Source organism: Narcine bancroftii, chromosome 6 (genome assembly GCF_036971445.1).
Source record: "Narcine bancroftii isolate sNarBan1 chromosome 6, sNarBan1.hap1, whole genome shotgun sequence".
NCBI lineage: Eukaryota > Metazoa > Chordata > Chondrichthyes > Torpediniformes > Narcinidae > Narcine > Narcine bancroftii.
Window position 1 is genome coordinate 41337449 of NC_091474.1, and position 18916 is coordinate 41356364.

At 40.3% G+C, this 18916-nt stretch overlaps 1 protein-coding gene across 6 annotated transcripts in view; it reads left to right on the forward strand.

The window, feature by feature from the left end:
* The window catches only part of LOC138736004 (AP-1 complex subunit gamma-1-like), a 106855-nt gene that overhangs the window by 72685 nt on the left and 15254 nt on the right, over positions 1-18916 (forward strand). For 3 of the 6 annotated variants that reach the window (XM_069884774.1, XM_069884775.1, XM_069884779.1), the window contains 8 exons: positions 1873-1927; positions 2035-2157; positions 3850-3939; positions 6887-7014; positions 9194-9298; positions 10469-10604; positions 16819-16939; positions 18428-18523. In XM_069884774.1, the coding sequence (XP_069740875.1) occupies positions 1873-1927; positions 2035-2157; positions 3850-3939; positions 6887-7014; positions 9194-9298; positions 10469-10604; positions 16819-16939; positions 18428-18523 (854 nt within the window). Of the gene's footprint in view, positions 1-1872; positions 1928-2034; positions 2158-3849; positions 3940-6886; positions 7015-9193; positions 9299-10468; positions 10605-11813; positions 11903-15436; positions 15475-16818; positions 16940-18427; positions 18524-18916 lie in introns of those variants that run through there. The other 3 variants (XM_069884776.1, XM_069884778.1, XM_069884777.1) reach the window with 3 other exon arrangements.

Consider the following 18916-nt stretch of genomic DNA (forward strand, 5'->3'; position numbering starts at 1 on the left):
TGGCAGATGATGTTTAATCTTGATAAATGTGAAAAGAGACAAGGTCATGCCTCATGGAAAGAAAGATCCTGGGGAGCATTGAGGAAGAGCGGGACCTTGGCATGCTTTGTGATCTTTGCTGCATACCAAGCATAAATTGCCAAGGCATACGGGATGTTCACCTTTATTAGATGGGGCTTTTGAATGCAAGAGCAGAGGGGAGGTTGTGCTCCAAGTTTAAAACCTTGGTCCAACCTCTGTTCTCAATGTACTAGAGGAAAGATTTTGAATAGGATGTAAAAAAGATTCAGTATCAGAATTTATTGTCATGAACAAGTCACAAATTACAGTACCATTACAGGTGCAAACATTGCTATTGACTGCATTTTCAAAAATAAATAAATAAATAAATACAAAATAAGAGAAGAAATGAGGCAGTGTCTGTGGTTCTTTATCTATTCAGGAATACAATAGCAGAAGCTGCTTTTGTATCATTGGGTCTTCAGGCTTCTGTACCTCCTTCCTGTTGGTAGCATTGAATAAAGAGTATGGCATGGGTAGTGAGGGTCCTTGATGATGAAGGACGCTTTCTTGAGACATCGCCTCTTAAAGATGTCTTTGATAGAGTGAAGAATAATGCCCATGTTGGCGCTGTAGCCTTTTCCTGACCTGTGCATTGGCTCTTCCATACCAGATAGTGATGCAACCAGTCAGAATGCTCTCCACTGTGGTGAGCATTCTTCATGTTTGCATGGACATGAGGGCCCCAGGATAGATCTTCAGAGATGTTGACATCCTGGAGTTTGGAGTTCTTTACGTTTTCCACTGTTGACCACTTGATGGCTTTTGTTCTCCTGGATTCTCCTTCCTGAAGTCCACAATTGATTCCTTATTTTTGCTAGCGTTGAGTGCAAGGTTAATGTTGTGACACCACTCAACTGGCTGATCTCTCACTCCTGCACACTTCCTCATTGCTGCCTGTGATGACATCTGCCAGAAGTTCCCTGGGATGGAGCAGTTCAGTTTTGAGAAGATACTGGTAAGGCTAGCTCTGTTTTCCCTAGAGCAGGGAAGATTAAGAGGAAATCATATTAAGGTGTACAAGATTAAGAGGGCATAAATAGGATAGACTACAGATAGCCTTTCCCATTATCAGGTTGAATGATACCGGGGGATGTATTTGGAGAAAGAATTGAGATTTCTGGTGATCTGAGGGGAGCCTTTTTAGGGGGAATCCTGGAATATTCTATTTGATAGAATGGTTGAAGGAGGGCCATTGATCCCATTTAAACATTGAGTGGCCAAACACTTAAATCGCTGAAGCATTGAAAGCTATGAGCCAAGTGCAAAAGATGGGATGTCCAATGGTCATCATGCACTTCGTGAGTCAAATGGCCTGTATTCTTGTTCTGTGATTCTGACTCTATAATCTGTTTTGAAGTTAATTTCACACAGCATCTTTATGGGCTATTTTCTTAAATTGGAGTTGAAATAGTGGAAATTTGTTTGTAGGATTAGTAAGTTTTCCTGATTAAACAATGGAATTTAGAACGCTGATGCATCTGATGCACCGATGAGATGTACAAGATTGTGAGAAGGGTTGCTAGAATGTTTTTTTTTTTGTCTGGTAAATCTAGATCTGGATGTCTTAAATTAAGGTGTCTACCATTTTGGACTTTGAGAAATTCGCTGATAGGGATCAGAGCAAATCTGGAATTTCATAACTCCAGAGGGCTGTGGCCACATGGTGTTTGAATGGAGAAATGGGGATTGGGTGGAAAAATATATGAAGCACACAGCACAAAGGAGGTTGAGTGCTGTTTGGTAGTTTCAGTCTTGTTTTGATTGGATACATGTCTTTGTTTAATGTTGTAACGATGCAATCTTTTCCAGATATGCTCCAAACAAGCGATGGCACATTGACACCATCATGAGAGTTCTCACCACGGTATGTTTCCTCCAGCCAAATGCCTCTTTTTGCTCTGTACAGTTATTAGAATATTACAGGACAGTTTCCAATGCTGCAGAGCTTCTTTTCCCTCCTCCTCTCAACAGGCTGGAAGTTATGTCCGAGATGACTCTGTACCTCTGTTGATTCAGCTCATCAGTAATGCAAACTCCCTCCATGCATACATTGTGCAGAAGCTTTATCAGGCCATCCGTGTGGATATTTCACAGGCAAGTCGAAAAAAAATTGCTAACATTTGTTAAAAATTAATTAAAAATGTATATACATTATTGAGTACATATGAAGCCTGATGCATTGTACTGTATTTAACTCCATTTTGAATACCTCTAATAAGCCATCCAAATTAATGTTGCTGGCAGAATCCTACTTCCTAGCTCTTATTCCATTTCCTTCATTCACTTCCATCCCTCATCAGGAAGACATTAAAGCCCTCCTCTTCCTCGTACAACAACTCCCTCCACTGACACATTCACCTGTCTGGCAGAACTTGTTCTAGCCTTTCTCCTTTGATGCCTCTCATTTCCTTCAAACCATGGATACTCGCCTGGGTTCCAACTATGGCTGCTGTATTTCTTTTGGCTACATGAGCAGTCTTTGTTCCAACTCTTCCTCCATTGCGTTGATGATTACATTGTGGCTGCTTCCTGCACCTGTGCAGTTCATGCCATTGTTGTCAACTTTGCTACTAACCTCCACCATACTATACAAGAAATTAGTTTATTGTCATATATATCATACAATGTATATATGGGCAGCTAAATAGGAACTTCATTAAAAAAAGGTTATAGAATACATTAGATTGAATGGAAAAGAGGTGATTCAAAAAAGATAATAGAAAATATGCGGAGTTACAATAGTGCAAGAGAAAGAATTCACCCCAACACCCCACCCATTCTCATCCCCCTTAATCTTCAGTTCCTTCCTCTTCCTGCCCCATGGGCTACTTCTTCTCTCTCCTCTCCCCCACCCCTGTCTCATTATAATTCTGTTGTCACCTTCTAATAGGTTCCATTGCTGGCAGCCTTTGTCCCTGCCTTTCACCCATCCCACCCTGTATATCTCGTTTACCTCCACCTCACCCCTTTGCTTCCCTTACTTCACTCTCTCCCTCTATTTTGCATCTGCTAGTTTAGTACCTCAGTCACTCCTCACCTCTCTCTGGTTCACCAATCCTGTGGCCTTGGCCCTACCCTTCATTTTACTAGTTCTCTCTGCTTTCAGTCCTGATGGAGGGTTGACAATTTCTTTTCTTCCATTGGTGTTGCTTAACCTGCTGAGATCTTCTAGCAGATTGTGTTGCTCCAGATTCCAATACCTATGGTCCAACTTTGTCTATAACACTTTGTGCACCTCCTGGTGATTTTTTTTCTAGCTCTGAGTTAAAGACCCCACTAGCATCTGGGTGGGGTTGGGTGGAAGTACTTCTCTCTCATCCTGCTACTGTGCTTGAATCTCTGACCCCAAAGATTTTTTGCCCACTCTGCTAAGTGCAACAGGGTCTACAGGTACATTGGTAATTTTCACAATTAATTTATTTCCACTGGATTTTTCAAATAATTTGGACTTTTTATTGTTTCCTCCAAAATAAGATTCTCTAGCCTTAGATACTTATTAAAAAAAGGCTGCAGCCTTTTTTAATTCCATTCCTGCACAACCTAACCTGTATTTCTGTGCTTGATCAATACAGTAATATCTCATTTGCTTTTTTTTGGTTGTTAAATTTGCATCTTGCAGGTAATTTCTGTTTTCCGTTGGAATGCCCTTGAGTATCAATTCTTCTCGTTTTGACCTTTCCAATCATTGCCCTATTTTTTTTCTATCGAAAATATCAAAATGTGCTGGAAAATAGTCTGGTTTGAAGTGGCTGATGTGTTTGATTAGGGTTTATTTTTTTTTAATAGCAACCTCTTGTGCAAGTTGCAGTGTGGTGTATTGGAGAGTATGGGGATCTTCTGTTGACAGGGGAGTTTGAAGAGGAAACGCCAGTTCAGGTGCAAATGTATTATTTTTCTCAAGTATACAGTTAACATGGAAATACCTATCTTTACCTGATGAAGTGAATGGAAGTCTCTTAAATATTGCAAACTTTCCTGTATGATCTTTTTGCTTGAATATGAATCTGGTCAGGTGGCTGACCTCTTGGTGAGGGTGGATTTTGGTGAGAGTGAGCTTAACTCCCTGAGCTTTAGCATAACAATGGAAAAGGATAGAAGCAGACAAAATGGGAAAGTGCTTAATTGAGGAAGGGCTAATTACGATGGAATGAGGTAGGAATTAGCGAGAGAGTAAATTGGAAGCAAATGTTCAAGGGAGAAAGCACAGAACTAATGTGGAAGAAGTTTGGGGACCACTTGTGCCACTGAGACAAAGAAAGGATGGAAGGAAAAGGGGACCATGGGTGACGAAACAGGTGAGGCACCTAGTTGAGAGGAAGAAGGAAGCATATATTAGATATAGGAAACAGGAAGGGCTTATGAGAAGTATTTGGTAGCCAGGAAGAAGCTTAAGAAATGACTTAGGAGAGCTCAAAGGGGGCATGAGAAGGCCTTAGCATGTAGGATTAAGGAGAACCCCAAGGTGTTCTATGCGTATGTTAAGAACAGAAGGATGATGAGAATGAAGGTGGAGTTGCTAAAGAATAAAGGAGGTAGCGTGTCTGGAGGTGGAGGAGGTTGGGGAGGTCCTAAATGAATGCCTAACTTCGTTATTCACAAGAGAAAAGGACATTGATCAGGGGAGGTCAAAATAGAACACAATTGTGTTGGACTGTGTTGAGAGGAAATATATAATATTTTTGATGTCTTTTCTGTCTTCTTTCAGTGCAGTGGAGGGGGGGACAGAGTTTATACTGTTTGAAGTTTTATCTTGATATATATGTGATATATTTTCAGTTTTGTTCCCTTTTCTTCATTGTACTGTATTTATTATAAAAGCCAATAAAAAAGATTGAAAAAGAAAGATGGTAAGGTGGTAGATGTAGTCTACATGGATTTTAGTAAGGCATTTGACAAGATCCCCCATGAAAGTCTCATGAGGCATGGGATCCATGGAATCTTGGCTGTGTAGTTTAAAAATATTGGCAGAGAGTAGTAGTGGAGTAGTGGAAGGAAAATATTCTCCTTGGAGGTCAGTAACTAGTAGAGTACCACAAAGATCTGTTTTGGGACCCCTGTTCTTTGTGGTTTTTATAAATGACCTGGATGAAGAGGCAGAAGATGGGTCAGTGTTTGAAAATGATACGAAAGTGGACGAGTTGTGGATGGAGCTGAAGGTTGTCGAAGGTTGCAAGAGGATATAGACAGAGTACAGAGTTGGGCAGAAACATGGCAGATGGAATTCAATCCTGATAACTGTGAGATGATGCATTCTGGAAGGAGAAATCAGAAGGCTGAGTACAGGGTTAATGGTCGATTACTCAAGAGTGTGGATGAACAGAGGGACCTTGGGGTCCAAATCCATAGATCTCTCAAGGTCGCCGCACAGGTTGATAGGATAGTTAAGGTCGTTTGGTTGCTGGGCTTCATTAATAGGGGAATGAGTTCAAGAAAAGAAAGGTCATGTTGCAACTACAAATCTCTGGTGAGCCCACACTTGGAGTATTGTTCTGTTCTGGTCACCTCATTACAGGAAGGATGTGGAAGCTATGAAGAGGGTGCAGAAGAGATTTACCAAGATGTTACCTGGATTGGAAAATAAGTTTTGTTAAGCAAGGTTAGCAGAGCTGGGATTTTTTTCTTTGGAGTGTTGAAGGATGAGAGGAGACTTGATAGATGTCTATAAGATTATGAGAGGCATAGATAGGGTGGACAGCCAACGCCTGTTTCCCAAGGCAGGGATAGCAAATACCAGAGGGAATTTGTACAAAGTGAAGGGAGGAAAGTTTAGGGGAGACATCAAGTGTTTTTACTCAGAGTTGTGGGTGCCTGAAATACCTTGCCAGGGATGGTGGTGGAGGCTGAAACATTAGAGGCATTTAAGAGACTCTTATACAGACACATGGATGGGTTACAGGGAAGGGAGGGTTTAATACATTTTTTTTAAAAGGAACATATGATTCACAACATCGACGGCTGAAGGGCCTGTATTGTGCTGTAGTGTTCTATGTTCTAATATTCTAGTGTTAACTCCATTATTTCTTGGCATTTGGTTGATACAGTTTTAAAAGTTAGGTGCTGTTCAACTTGTCTCATTTTGCCGTTGAGTACTGATGAGGAGTTCCCGCTTGTAATTAGCTAACCAGAATCTAACTGGATGCTCATGATGCTCCATGCATCAAAGAGTTTATCAGAACTGACCAAGTTGCTTTTTGCTACCCATTGATTTTTTTTGGTTCAAACACAGAATCATGAAGAATCAATGACAAAGTATTATTTTTAAATAATAATGTTTATATTTCTGATTTGAATTTAAATTTTCAAACACTGGGAATGCTTTTTGAATTACTTTCAAAGTCTTTGATTTGGTATTAATGCAGTGGTGTTGACTTATAAGCTATTTTATTACTCTAATAAGGATTTTTTTCCCACTTTTCCAAACAGCTTTGTTTTTGGTAGTGGGCTTAGATTTTCTTTTATAATAAATAATAAAATATTGCTATCATATAATTTGATTGAGAATGCAGGGTAATTTGGTGAACTTATTTTTTGACCATTCTTATGTACTCTATATTTTTCAATGAGGAATTTCAATCTCAATAAAAATATTGAAAGAAAAATGTTTATTCTAAATTTGAACTTTTATAAATAGAACATTGTGCAGTTTTGGACAGGAGTTATCAGCTTGATTCCTGCTATTATTGGGCAAGTTTATCTCCAAATGTAAATGTCTGAATACTTGCCAGAGCACTCATTGCATTATGGGCTTTTTAATCTTCATTTTGTGGATACTCAGGGGCTCCAGTTTTGGTGTATATATTCTGCTGCATGTTTATCAATGTAGGTTACAGAAGATGAGGTGTTGGATGTTTTAGAAAAGATTCTGCACTCTAGTCTCTCAGCACTTGCAACACGTGAATATGCATTGACAGCCATTATGAAGCTTAGCACACGGCTCCAGAGCAGCACCAAGTAAGTGAAAAGTGTCATTACACAACTTCAAATATTCGTCCACTGGTTCTCTTGAATGTTGAATCCTCCAGTGAGTGGTATGTATCAGAACAGGTACTCAATGAGCCTTTTCCACTTTTTGAAATGCTCATACTTTTGAAGTAATTGGTACAAATGAGTAATGTAAATTTTTGAGTAAATTTATGATAACCATTCTTTTGGGGCTTCAGTGACCAGTCTCCATGCAAGACAAGGCCACACACCTTTCAATCCACAAAACCAAGTGTATCCCAGTTTCTAACCCCACGCTGCCCAGATCTACTTCCTACGTAAGATCCACAAACCCAATTGTTTTAGCATGTTCCTGCCTGAATGAACAAAGATCATGATCATGGATGCTGTTTGCTGAAAACTGTTACCTTATTAACTTGTTCTTTACTATAGCTGTGATATGATTTGTAGATTATACAAGTCATTGCCTAATTTATAAATCACTGAGTGACCCTCTTGAGGATCTATACATTCAAATGTGTTTTGGGAAGTAGTCTGGTTACTTAACTGCTGACCAACATTCTGTTTCGTTAATCACCTGATGTGTCTACATAAAGGTGGGGTGGAAGGGGAAGTAATAAAATCCTTTGTGCTGTGCTAGCGCTTAATTCCATTATAACTGCTCAGTAAACAATGCCCAAATGCAGCAACGTTCAGGCATTCATGGATATAGCAAATAATGTTTCAGTTATTGCCTGTCACTTGTGATCTCCGGCAAGCTTCTCTTGATATTCAATGGCACAGTCATTGCTGAGAACCCATGTCAACAGCTGTATGCTATCTTGCAACTCTGAATATCAAACTTTAACCACTGGATAATACCATTGTTGCTATGTGACAAAAAGAAGTCACGTAACATCCATAGATGTGAGAAGAAGGGTCAAATTACTATAAAAATAAATATGTGGAACAAAACAAAATTTAATATCCAGGTTCCTTGAATTCTTAGCAACAGACCCTTTCAGCCCAGCTCATCCACACAGACCTCAGTGACAATCTGCACTAATCCCATTTGGCCTGCATCCCTCTGCATGTTTCCTCTCCAACTACCTGCCCAAATGTTGTTTAAACATTGTTATTGCATCTAGCTCTATCACCTCTTCTAGCAGCTCATTCCAGATAAACACTATCCTCTGTGTGGAGAAACCTACCCTCAGGTGAACTTAGAACTTCTCTCATCTTAAACATTTGCCAATTCTAGTCTCATCTGTCCCAGGAAAGAAGACTGACTATCATATTTATTCCCCTAACAGTTGTATGCTGAGGGTCACCCCTCAGCATATTCTGTTCTAATAAGAGTTCAGGCAACATCCTGGTGAATCTCTTCTGCACTCTATTTCTACCTCATCCTTTAGTGAAGCACTGGAATGTACACAATAATGCAAGTGTAGCAAGTGTCTGCCTGTCCCGCATCGGACTTGTCAGCCACAAACGAGCCTGCAGCTGACGTGGACTTTTTACCCCCTCCATAAATCTTCGTCCGCGAAGCCAAGCCAAAGAAAAAAAGAAGCCCAACTAATGTTTTGTACAGCTACATGATGACTCAACTCTAGCATTCAGTGCCACAGCCTATAAAGGCAGGCATGCCAAGTGTCGCCTTTACTACCCTATTCACCTGTATTGCCACTTTCTGGGAGCTATAAACTTGCATTACAAGGTGCCTCTGTACATCCATGTTCCAAAGTTCCTGCTGTTGTCCCATCAGTTATGTTGGAATAGCTTATCTCCCAGGTTGTCCCTACATTTGGCTTCTGCAGCATGAACATAGGAAGGCATGTGATAGCCAAGGTCTGTTTCTGCTGCTTTCCAAAGTTTATAAGAGGTGTTGAAGTCACTTAAGATTTCCACTCTAAGATGTGGTACTTCATGCCCCTTTGCAGTTTATGCCTTATCTGGCCTGAAGTTTCTCCGCACTAGGGTAGAATTATCATTACCTGCTGTGGAACTGTTTTTGCACTGAAAGTTGATGCTCTCAAGATAAGAGGTGAGATAACGCAACAATGGGAATAGGGAGGATTAGAGTGGTGTAGAAGGGTGAATGGGAGTTTCTCATCCATGGAATGTTCCTTGAGCACTAGCTAATTGGGTGTTCTGTTTACATATACTGATTGTCACAGAATGATTCACTTCAACCTGTGATAATTTACAGTCGCATCAGAAAGGCAGTTTCTATCTATGGAAGCAGTTTGGATGTGGAGCTTCAACAGCGAGCAGTGGAGTACAGTGCACTCTTTATGAGGTTCGACCACATGAGGTAAGTGAGATTCAAATGTTCTTTGTTGAAATGAAAAACAAATAGAATGCATCTAGCTCTCTCTCCTCTTCTAGCAGCTCATTCCAGATAAACACTATCCTCCGTGTGGAGAAACCTGCCCTTAGGTGAACTTAAAACTTCTCTCACCTTAAACAGTTGCCCATTCTAGTCTTATTTGTCCCAGGAAAGAAGACTGACTATCATATTTATTCCCCTCACAATTGTATGCTGTTCTAATAAGAGTTCAGGCAATATCCTGGTGAATCTCTTCTGCAGTCTATTTCTACCTCATCCTTTAGTGAAGCACTGGAATGTGCACAATAATGCTTCATCATTCTTCATGGACTGCTCCCAACCGAAATTTGAGAAGATTTTTTAGAGCTACCTTGTCTGCTTGGTGTATGTTTGCCAACCATTATCTGCTCATGTTGTGCCCCTCAATGACCCACAAAACAACTTCAATGAATGTTCCTTGAGCACTAGCTAATTGGGACAGTTTGTTCTGTTTACATATACTGGTTTTCACAGAATGATTCATGTCAACCTGTGATAATTTATAGCTGCATCAGAAAGGCAGTTTTTAAGAGCAGTTTTTTCTGCAAGCCTGTTTAAAAGGTGAAGTATAATATAATGGGCCTTGACTTCCATTGAAAAAGAATTAATAGTTAATATTTGGCTTCTCATTTTACTTTGAAGTTGCTGACTCCTGCTGGATTCCTTTTTAGAGCATTTCAGCTGGGCTTTGTCATTGAGCATCTAACCTATATCCAGTGTGTCTGCAGCATCTAACCTATTTTGTTATAGGTATTCACATTGTACCCAAGCAGTCATCAGGCAGTAGTACTAATGTAGTATACTGATCATTCTTTGCAGATGCAGTAAAGATGGTAGAAGTGTCCTAGGCTTCATAAGGTCACTTTCAAACCAACAACCTGGTGCCATTGAGATTGTCTGATTTGGATAAATAATGCCCATGCCAAGACAGCTACCAGGAATCGTGTGCAGTTTGTAAATAAAGTACTTCAAAGGGTGGTGGGAAAAAGTTTGATGAAAGGGGAGATAGTTTATTTATAATCAACTAGGTAAAAGATTACTGTCGGTAGATGAGAATGAAGAGTTGGGATCACAATCTGACTCTGCATGTAATCTTAATTCGTTTGTTTCTCATAGACCAGCTCTACTGGAGCGAATGCCTCTCATTCAGAAGAGTGGTACCAATGGACCTATGATTGCTCCAGTTAATGGTCAAGAAAGGGAGGAAGGAGGAAGCTTACCAGCACAGGAGCAGTTGTCCCAGCAAGCACAGGTATGAAGATTTTATAAATATTTAATGTGTGTGAAATGCACAATCTACTAAGTGTAAAACTTAATGAGATAAGAGTTTCCATTATTATTCATGTATTCTCTTCCATATGTCCCAGCCCTGCCTTCAGGAGAACTAGAGTCATGGACCCATTCAGCATTAACACAGTCCCTTCAGTTCAACACATCCATGCCAACCAAATTGTCTACCAGAGCTAGTCCCATTTGCTTGCATAGGGCCCATGTCTCTAAACCATTCCTCTCTATGTGCCTGTCCCATGTCTTTTAAATATTGTATTTATCACTTCTCCGGAAACTCATTCTATGTTCCCACTACCACATTTGTGGAAAGTTATTGTTGCTCGGGTCCCTTTTTAAATCGTGCCTCCTCACCTTAAACCTATGTCCTCCACTTTTAGTCTCTGCTACTCTGGGGAAAAGACTATACCTATTCACCATGTCTATACCCCTAATGATTTTGAATATTTTTTATAAGGTCACCCCTCAGCCTTCCCTGACCCAAGTCATCCAGCATCTATTCGTAACTCAAGCACTCTAGTCCCAGTATCATCATCAAGAATACTTTCTGCATCCTCTTCAGCTTAATTACCACTTTCCTATTACTGGGTGACCAGAGCTTCACACAATATTCCAAATGGGGTCTTACCAGTGTATCGCACAGCTGTAACATGATGTCACAACTCCTAAAGTTAACGCCCTAACTGATGAATGCAAGCACAATCTTCACGACATTCTGTATTGCCACTTTTCAAGAAGCAATGTACCTGGACTCCAAGGTCTCTTTCCTACAGTGTTGTCGAACAGAGAGTTCAGATATATGGCTACAGTGTACATTCTGCCCAGGTTTAACTTTAACATAATGAAACCCCTCACATTTGTTCTACTTAAATTCTAGCTGCCATTCTTTGGCTCACTTTATCAGTTCATCCAGAACCTGTTATAATCTCAGAAGCTTTATTGTCCACTACACCACCAATGTTGGTGATACCTTATTAATTACATTATCCTCCAACTTGTTACCATAGATGATAAACAGCAGTGGACCAGAACCGATTCACACTGGTCACAGGTCTCCATTTTAAATAACAACCCTTTAACTCTGTTCTTGCACGCCAGTTGGAGCTCCCAATTGCCAATCGTTTTCATGTCCCTTGCCATCCCTACACTGCCTTGCCTGTCCTTTGGTCTCCAGATACCAAACGTGAATTTGAAGAACAGCTCTGCATTCCGCCTGGGTAGTCTTCAACCCAACTGCATGAGCACAGAATTCCCCAGTTACAGGTAACCTGCACCCCTCATTCAGTTTCTCTCTCCTATGTCCTCTTACACACACATTTCTCTGCAAGCCCCTCGTCCCGATAAGCAGTCCTTTTTCCCTTTGGCTTGCCTACTCTTCCTGCCCACCAACCACACATTTCCCCCCCCCCACTCTTTCCATCATCCCTCCCCAATCTTCCTTCAGCAGGTGTATTCATCTTTGCAATTTTTTTCCTTTCTTCTTCCACATGTCTGTCCACCCAACCGGGCTCCATCTGTCCATCCTTCACCCTTCCTTGGTCCTCTTTTCATCCACCAAACCTTCCCCTTCTCATTGCCACCTGTTGTCATCTCTTTCTCAATCCTGAAGCAGGCTTTCAACCCAAAAAAATGTTTGTCCATTTCCCTCAGTGGATGCTGCCTACCCCACTGAGTTCCTCTAGCAGTTTGATTTGTTCAAGACGGCAGCATCTGCAATCTTTTATATCCATTACTTTGCTATGACTCCTTGCGCCAAGGCAACTTTGTATTTCAATTGGCTAATTCACCCTGGATCCCATGTGATCTAGTCTTCTGCACCAGCCTATTCTACAGGACCTCATCAAGGCTTTGCTAAAATCCATGTAGATTACATCCACTGCCCTCTTCAATCTTCTTTGTCACCTCTTCAAACAAATTGAATGAAGTGTATGTACATGTGTGTGCATGTATGTATGTATAAATATGCGTGGCAGGTATATGTAGTATATACATAAAAATAAGCATATTTAAATGGGATTAAAATGAAATTTTGCTTTGGTTAGTACAATTTTAGCTTGGAGTTCTAAAATTAAGGATTTATTTTGCTGGTTATACCCCGTTTTTACCAAAAGTATTAATTCAACAGAGCTCTTGCATTTTGTATTTGGCTTTTAAGAATTTATAATGATGTAGTGTTTCTCAACGTTTAACAATGTTACACAAACCACAGCACAAACTGCTACCATCATGACTAACCCCCCCCTAGAAAAAGCCTTACTAATATATTTAATAATAATAAAGATGAAGACCCTTACTAGGCAGGAATAGGGAGACACTTTAAGAGAGTCGCCCCAACTGTGAGTGGCTTCAGCAGGCTCTTCATCCTGGGTGTCACCTTTTTATTCCAGCACAACTCTATTCAAGCACCTGCTGCAGGCGGGGCATGACCAGGGATCCTGTTATGAGCCCAGAGGACCCCATAACCCAGCAGCAATAGAAATTCACCAAGACAAATGGTTACTTAAGCAAAAAGTTACTTTTAATCATCTTTTAAACATGAAAACAGAATCACACTTTAACTTATCACTATTAACTTAACCTAAATTAACCCTCTTCTAATTCTAAGTGTGCGTGTATGTGTATACAAGTTCAAAAAAAGTTATTTGAATCACAGTCCAATCTCACTTCTCACTCCTCCAAGTTCACCGGTATCAGGCAATTCTTGCACAGAATTTAACATTTATGAATCTTCACCAGGCTTTGGTGCTTGAAACGTAAATGGTTACTGCTCAGGAAGGTTCTTGTCGGTTTTCAGAGAGAGATTTGTTGCTCATTGGACACCCACAACTGATTCCTTCTGATCAGCCACTTCAGTGTCTTGCTGAAGAAACTTGCCCCATCAGGGCTTTCCAGATGATAACCTTTCTTTCAGGTCACCACAGAGTTCCTTTTTTGTTTCCCTTATTTCAAGTGAAACATTATGCAGCCAGTCCTCTCGGCTTTGACCAGACTGAACTAAGAAGTCACAACCTGTCTTCAAAATGGGGTTTTTCCATAAGCTTGCCAGCTTGTCCTGTTCCAGTTCCAGCTGCTGCTGCTGAACTGAATTCTCTCTCTCTCTCTCTCTCTCTCTCTCTCTCTCTCTCTCTCTCTCTCTCTCAGAAAAAACCACATGACCCTCTTAGAACAGCAAACTGCACTCAGACAGACTGCAGCACTGGACCCAATCTTCTGAGTCCGTTCATCTGTTGCTTTCCAAAACAATAATCGATTACTTCACAGCAGGTCCAATTAACACCTACTTGTGAAGTCCTTATAGGCATTCCTCAAAGTTTGTGCAAAGGCACTCGGAGCCTGAACTGTCTGGCTTAAGCATAGCTCTGGCATTTTAAATGGGATCTGTTGTAAAGTGTTTGTATGTGACCTACACTAAAAAACCTGGTACAATTTATCTCCTTTTAAAACATGTCTATATACGATATAAAATATAACATAATCTGTAACACTCCGCTGGTTGGATATTTTCTCCCATCTTTGCCAAGGGTTGTGTGTTGCTTCGGAGAACATTTACTTGAACAATTGTAAAGTCCTTTCCATCTATCTATTTATTTATTTATTTCCTCTGGGGCTTTTTGCTGGTTGCTTGAATTCTGGATACTATATCAACTATCCCTTTGCCTTCATAGATGCTGCCTGATCTGCTGTTCTAGCCGTTTCCTTGTTTTTTATTCTGATTGCTTTTTTAAATAAGAAATCAGCACAACTTTAGAAATGGAGGGGACGAAAGGAAGGCCAACTAATTTGGCTCATTTATGACCACAGTAACAAGGACACAGGCTGTGTTGTGTGTCATCTCTTAGCTTGGCAGCAGAACCACTGTTGACTAAGTCAGTCGAGCCTTGAGCCGCCATCTTCACAAACCTGCTTTTGACAAATGCATCTGTCCATGACAGCACTGGCTGAAGTGCATTGGTTGGGGCTCTACAAACACACTAAATATGATAGACTTGGATCAGATCTGGTAATACAGAGCTGGGCATCCATGAGGCACTTTGATCATCACCACCTAGCAATCAACCAACACCTCACTGCACCAGTTCATTGTTCCCGCAGGGTTCAAGACAGCCACCATCATCCTGGCACGCAAGAGGGCGAGAATAATAGGTCTCAATGACTACTACTCTGTGGCACTGACCTCCACCATTATGAAATGCTTTGAGTGTCTGGTGATGGAACACATCAAAGCTCACCTCCCCAAGATGCTGGATCCATTTCAATTTGCCTATAGAAAAAACCGTTCCATAGATGATGTTCCATAGTGTCTGTTTTGCAGAATAATGATCAGTGATTTTTTTTCTTGATGGCTGTTAAAATCTGTATTTGAGGGAAGAGGTGGTTGAGATTTATTGCTGCTGCTTCTGAATCACATTAAGTGGTGGTATTTCTAGAAGGTAATAGCTGCGAGTGCCTCTGGAATTCGTTGACAGCTATTCTATTGTTTTAACATAAAGTTTGTCACAAAATCCCCTTTTCAGTGAAAAGTATTCTCTGCAAGCAGAATCTTTGTTATTATGTAGCCATATAAAGAACACCACTGTATGAAGGAGAGCTATGAATGTTATAGAGGTAACATCTGTTCCTTAATTCAAGCTGTTAAAGTATAAATCCAACAATATGGATAATGACCCAGGTAGGTGTTGTTTTCAAAAAATAAGTCCAGTTTGCTAATTGCCACCCAGTCTAATGTCAGTCGTAAGCAATATGATGTGCTCTCAATCAGCACTTGCCCACCAATGACCCAGTTTGTGTTTTTACCAGAACCACTCGAGCCAGACCTCTTCAGTATTGAACCAAAGGTAGGAAAAATGGTTACATTCCAGGGGTAAAATGAGAGTGTCTGCCATTGATTTCTAGGGATCACTGATAGCACGTGTCATCATTGTCTTCAGTTTTACCAAAGTACTTTGGAGCATCAAAAGGAAAACACTGCAGCAGTTGGAATCTTACCTCAAGCAAAGGATGGTGGACAATCAACCTGGTCCCAAGACATCACTCCATGAGTTCCTTAAGGCGTTTTCCAAAGCCTACCATTTTTAGCTGCTTCAGTGATCTTTCTTCTGTCATCATCAGAAATGGGGATATTTGCAGTTGATTCCACAGTGTTCAATTCCACTCAACTCCTTGGCATGTGAAACAGCCTTGATCATTGTTCAGTCAAGGGCTGATAAATGGCTAATCATTTTCATGTGTAAAAGTGCCAAGCATTCAATGGCATTATCATTGCTGAGGCTCTCACCATTAATTCCTGAAAGGTTACCATTGACCAGAACTTCAACTGGTCCAGACACACACTGTGACTGCAAGAGCAGGCCAAAAGCTGAGTACTTTGCACTATGTAATTTGAGTGCTGGTTTGTTGAGCCCTGTCCATCCACAAGATGCATTGGGAGTGTATGATAAGTGCCGTCTTAGAGGAAACTTGATAGGCAATCCACAACTGCCTTAAATATTTCTTCCATCTTTGCACCCATGTGCACTGCAATTGCGTGTCCCATTTACTCTTGCAGGACCTCCTAAGCATGTAATTTGCACCACAAAGGACAAGGGCACCACCTGCAAGGGCCCCTACAAGGCGTTCATCATCCTTGTTTAGTAATCTATCATTTTCATTGTTGCTGTCTAAACCCTGAAACTCCATTCTCAACAGCATTGTGGAAGTGCCTTTGCAAGAACTGTTTAAGGTGGTGGCATAATACTGCCACCAGGAGGCCAATGGTCAGATCCTGGAAATGGCTGTTTTTAATTAATAAAATGGTAAAGTAAATTTTCAAAACATCCCAATACATTGACTGATAAAACAACACAAACCTGAATGAATCTACATGGCGATAAGCCCTTGGTTTACGAGAACAAGCAGCCACATTTCATGGAGAGAGACGGCAGAATTGTGTAAAGCAACCTTGCTATGTTCACAAGAAGATCACAAATTGCGATCCCCATTACTTGCCAACAAATATAACACATGGTGGAAATGTACACAAGTCTGTCCTCTATTAACCATGGTTTATCATGGGGGCAACAGAATAAAAAAAGGTACAAGTCTATTGTAAGTGGTGGGTCTCATTCTAAATGATGAACCGCTTTCTTTGTTTCCATACAACCTGTGGTGTATGCGTTTTGACCCATAGCATGTTTTTTCAGGTGAACAATTTGCTGGATCTGCTGGATGAAAGTAAACCAGCTGTATCACTGTCTGAAGAAAGCAAAGTACACCAAACCAGGGGAGAGCTACTAGATCTTTTGGATGGATTAAATATGCCAGGTGAGCAAACAGCTTTGTAGGACCAAATATGCAATTGATATCATAAATACGAAATAAATATATAAGATTTTTAAAAACTTTTGAAAGGTGACCAAAAGTGTTGTGCAGTAATGAGTTTTGGAGGATGGCTATAAGAAAGAAGGAAACAAGAAGCGGAGTAAGGGTAATACTGTACACTAAATATCTGTCAAATTAACAGTTTAGGGAGAATTATAGAGCTTGAATTGGTTAGTAAGGATGAAGACCATATTTTAAGCCCTGAATCCCTCTATTTACTTTTCCTTCTTCTCACAGGACTTCGGAACTGTTGTCAGTTTCCCTCTAACTTTTAAAAAAAAAATCCATGGCTTGTCCTCAACACTGCATGAGAGTATTAGTGCTCTGTGCCAGCATAGCTTGCACACGATATGGAGAACCTAAAATAGCAGATCATTAAAAATGGAGAGTAGCATACTGTTCGTTCTTGTAATAATCTCTATGATTATTTTTTTAAAAATATTCTTGGCAGTTGAGACTAAAATTGTTCTGGATATTTATGTATGAGAATACTTTATCCAGGTATCCTCAACGTATATTGGAACATGAACTAAATCATGAAATTATTGCAAGAGAAGCAAGCATCTTTCTGACCCAGCATTACATTGGCAGAAGAAAGACACGAAATGATCAGTGCAAAGAGCAAAAATAACCAGTTGCTGACTTGATTGTTTAATGTGTTGTCTCTTTGAAGCAAAAGATTTGAATGACAAAATTCTGTTGAAGACAGTGATTTTCATTTCATGATTCGTGCATTGCCAATTTTCTTTGCCTTCTTGAAATGCTTAATCTTCATCAAATATGCAATGCATGGTGATGTGTCAGCTAAATGATTCTTAATCAGATTGCAGTTTTAACCTATTTGCACAATTATGTCTAAAAGCAAAAAAATACCTGAAGACATAAGAAATCACCAATGCTGTAATCTGGATCGAATAACAAACTGCTGGAGGAACTCAGCAGGTCAGGCAGCATCTGGAGCCAGAGAGATGGTAGACACTTTGGATTGAAACCCTGATTCAAAGTATCCATGCAGTAATTAATACCTGATGCCCCCTTTCTAATTAAATCACTAAATCACAGTGCTGGACCATCTGGCACTTTAGTTTTTGAGAACACTGTCACTTTCTGTAGAAGATCAAGCTCAATAAGCAATATGGTCGCTCCTCATTCTAATAGGTGGGTGTGGATAGTGACGGCAGAATGAGAGAAGAATTGCAACCTCTGCATTCTGATCCATTTTGAAATGTCACATGATAGGCAGACTCCCTGTTCTCTGGCCCAGGGAAACCTCACTCCTTAATTTTAAATTTGCGTCAGTGAATACTGATTTTTTAAAAAATTATCCTGGACACCAAAACAATTATGAATGGTTTAGTAGTTAGAATGACAAGACTAAAAAAAAATACAAATGTTTTATTTTTCCTCATTTCAGTGTAAAATGTGTTTCAGATTTGCAGTCATCAGGGCTGGCAACTGGCCAGCTGCAATTGGTCCCAGATGGTATTGCCAGTCCCAATTTTCAGAATGTTTCAAGTTTCAGGCAAGGTAAGGTGCCACAAACGTGTTCAAAAATAATGGGTTGCCATCTTTGTACGTGATGTAAGCATATTGTAAAATTTTAATCCTTTGAGACCGCAATATGCATTAGATGCTGTAAAAGTTGTCATTGTAACAAATTGAAGATCAGAATTTTTGGAAAAGCAAACACATTGGGTGAAATGGTTAGCTCAAACTGCTGCTGAATACTGGCACCTGAATTTGTGAATGCCCCCACCCGCCCGCACCCCCCCCCCCCAGAAGGATGTGGAAATTGTGTTGTTACTCACCGCGAAGTACTGTCCAGCCAATTTCTTTCCCATTGGTAGTGAGATTTTTGAAACGGAATCCAATTCATGGGATTTGCCGTTTACTTATTTCCACTGAAAGATTTATCTTGGT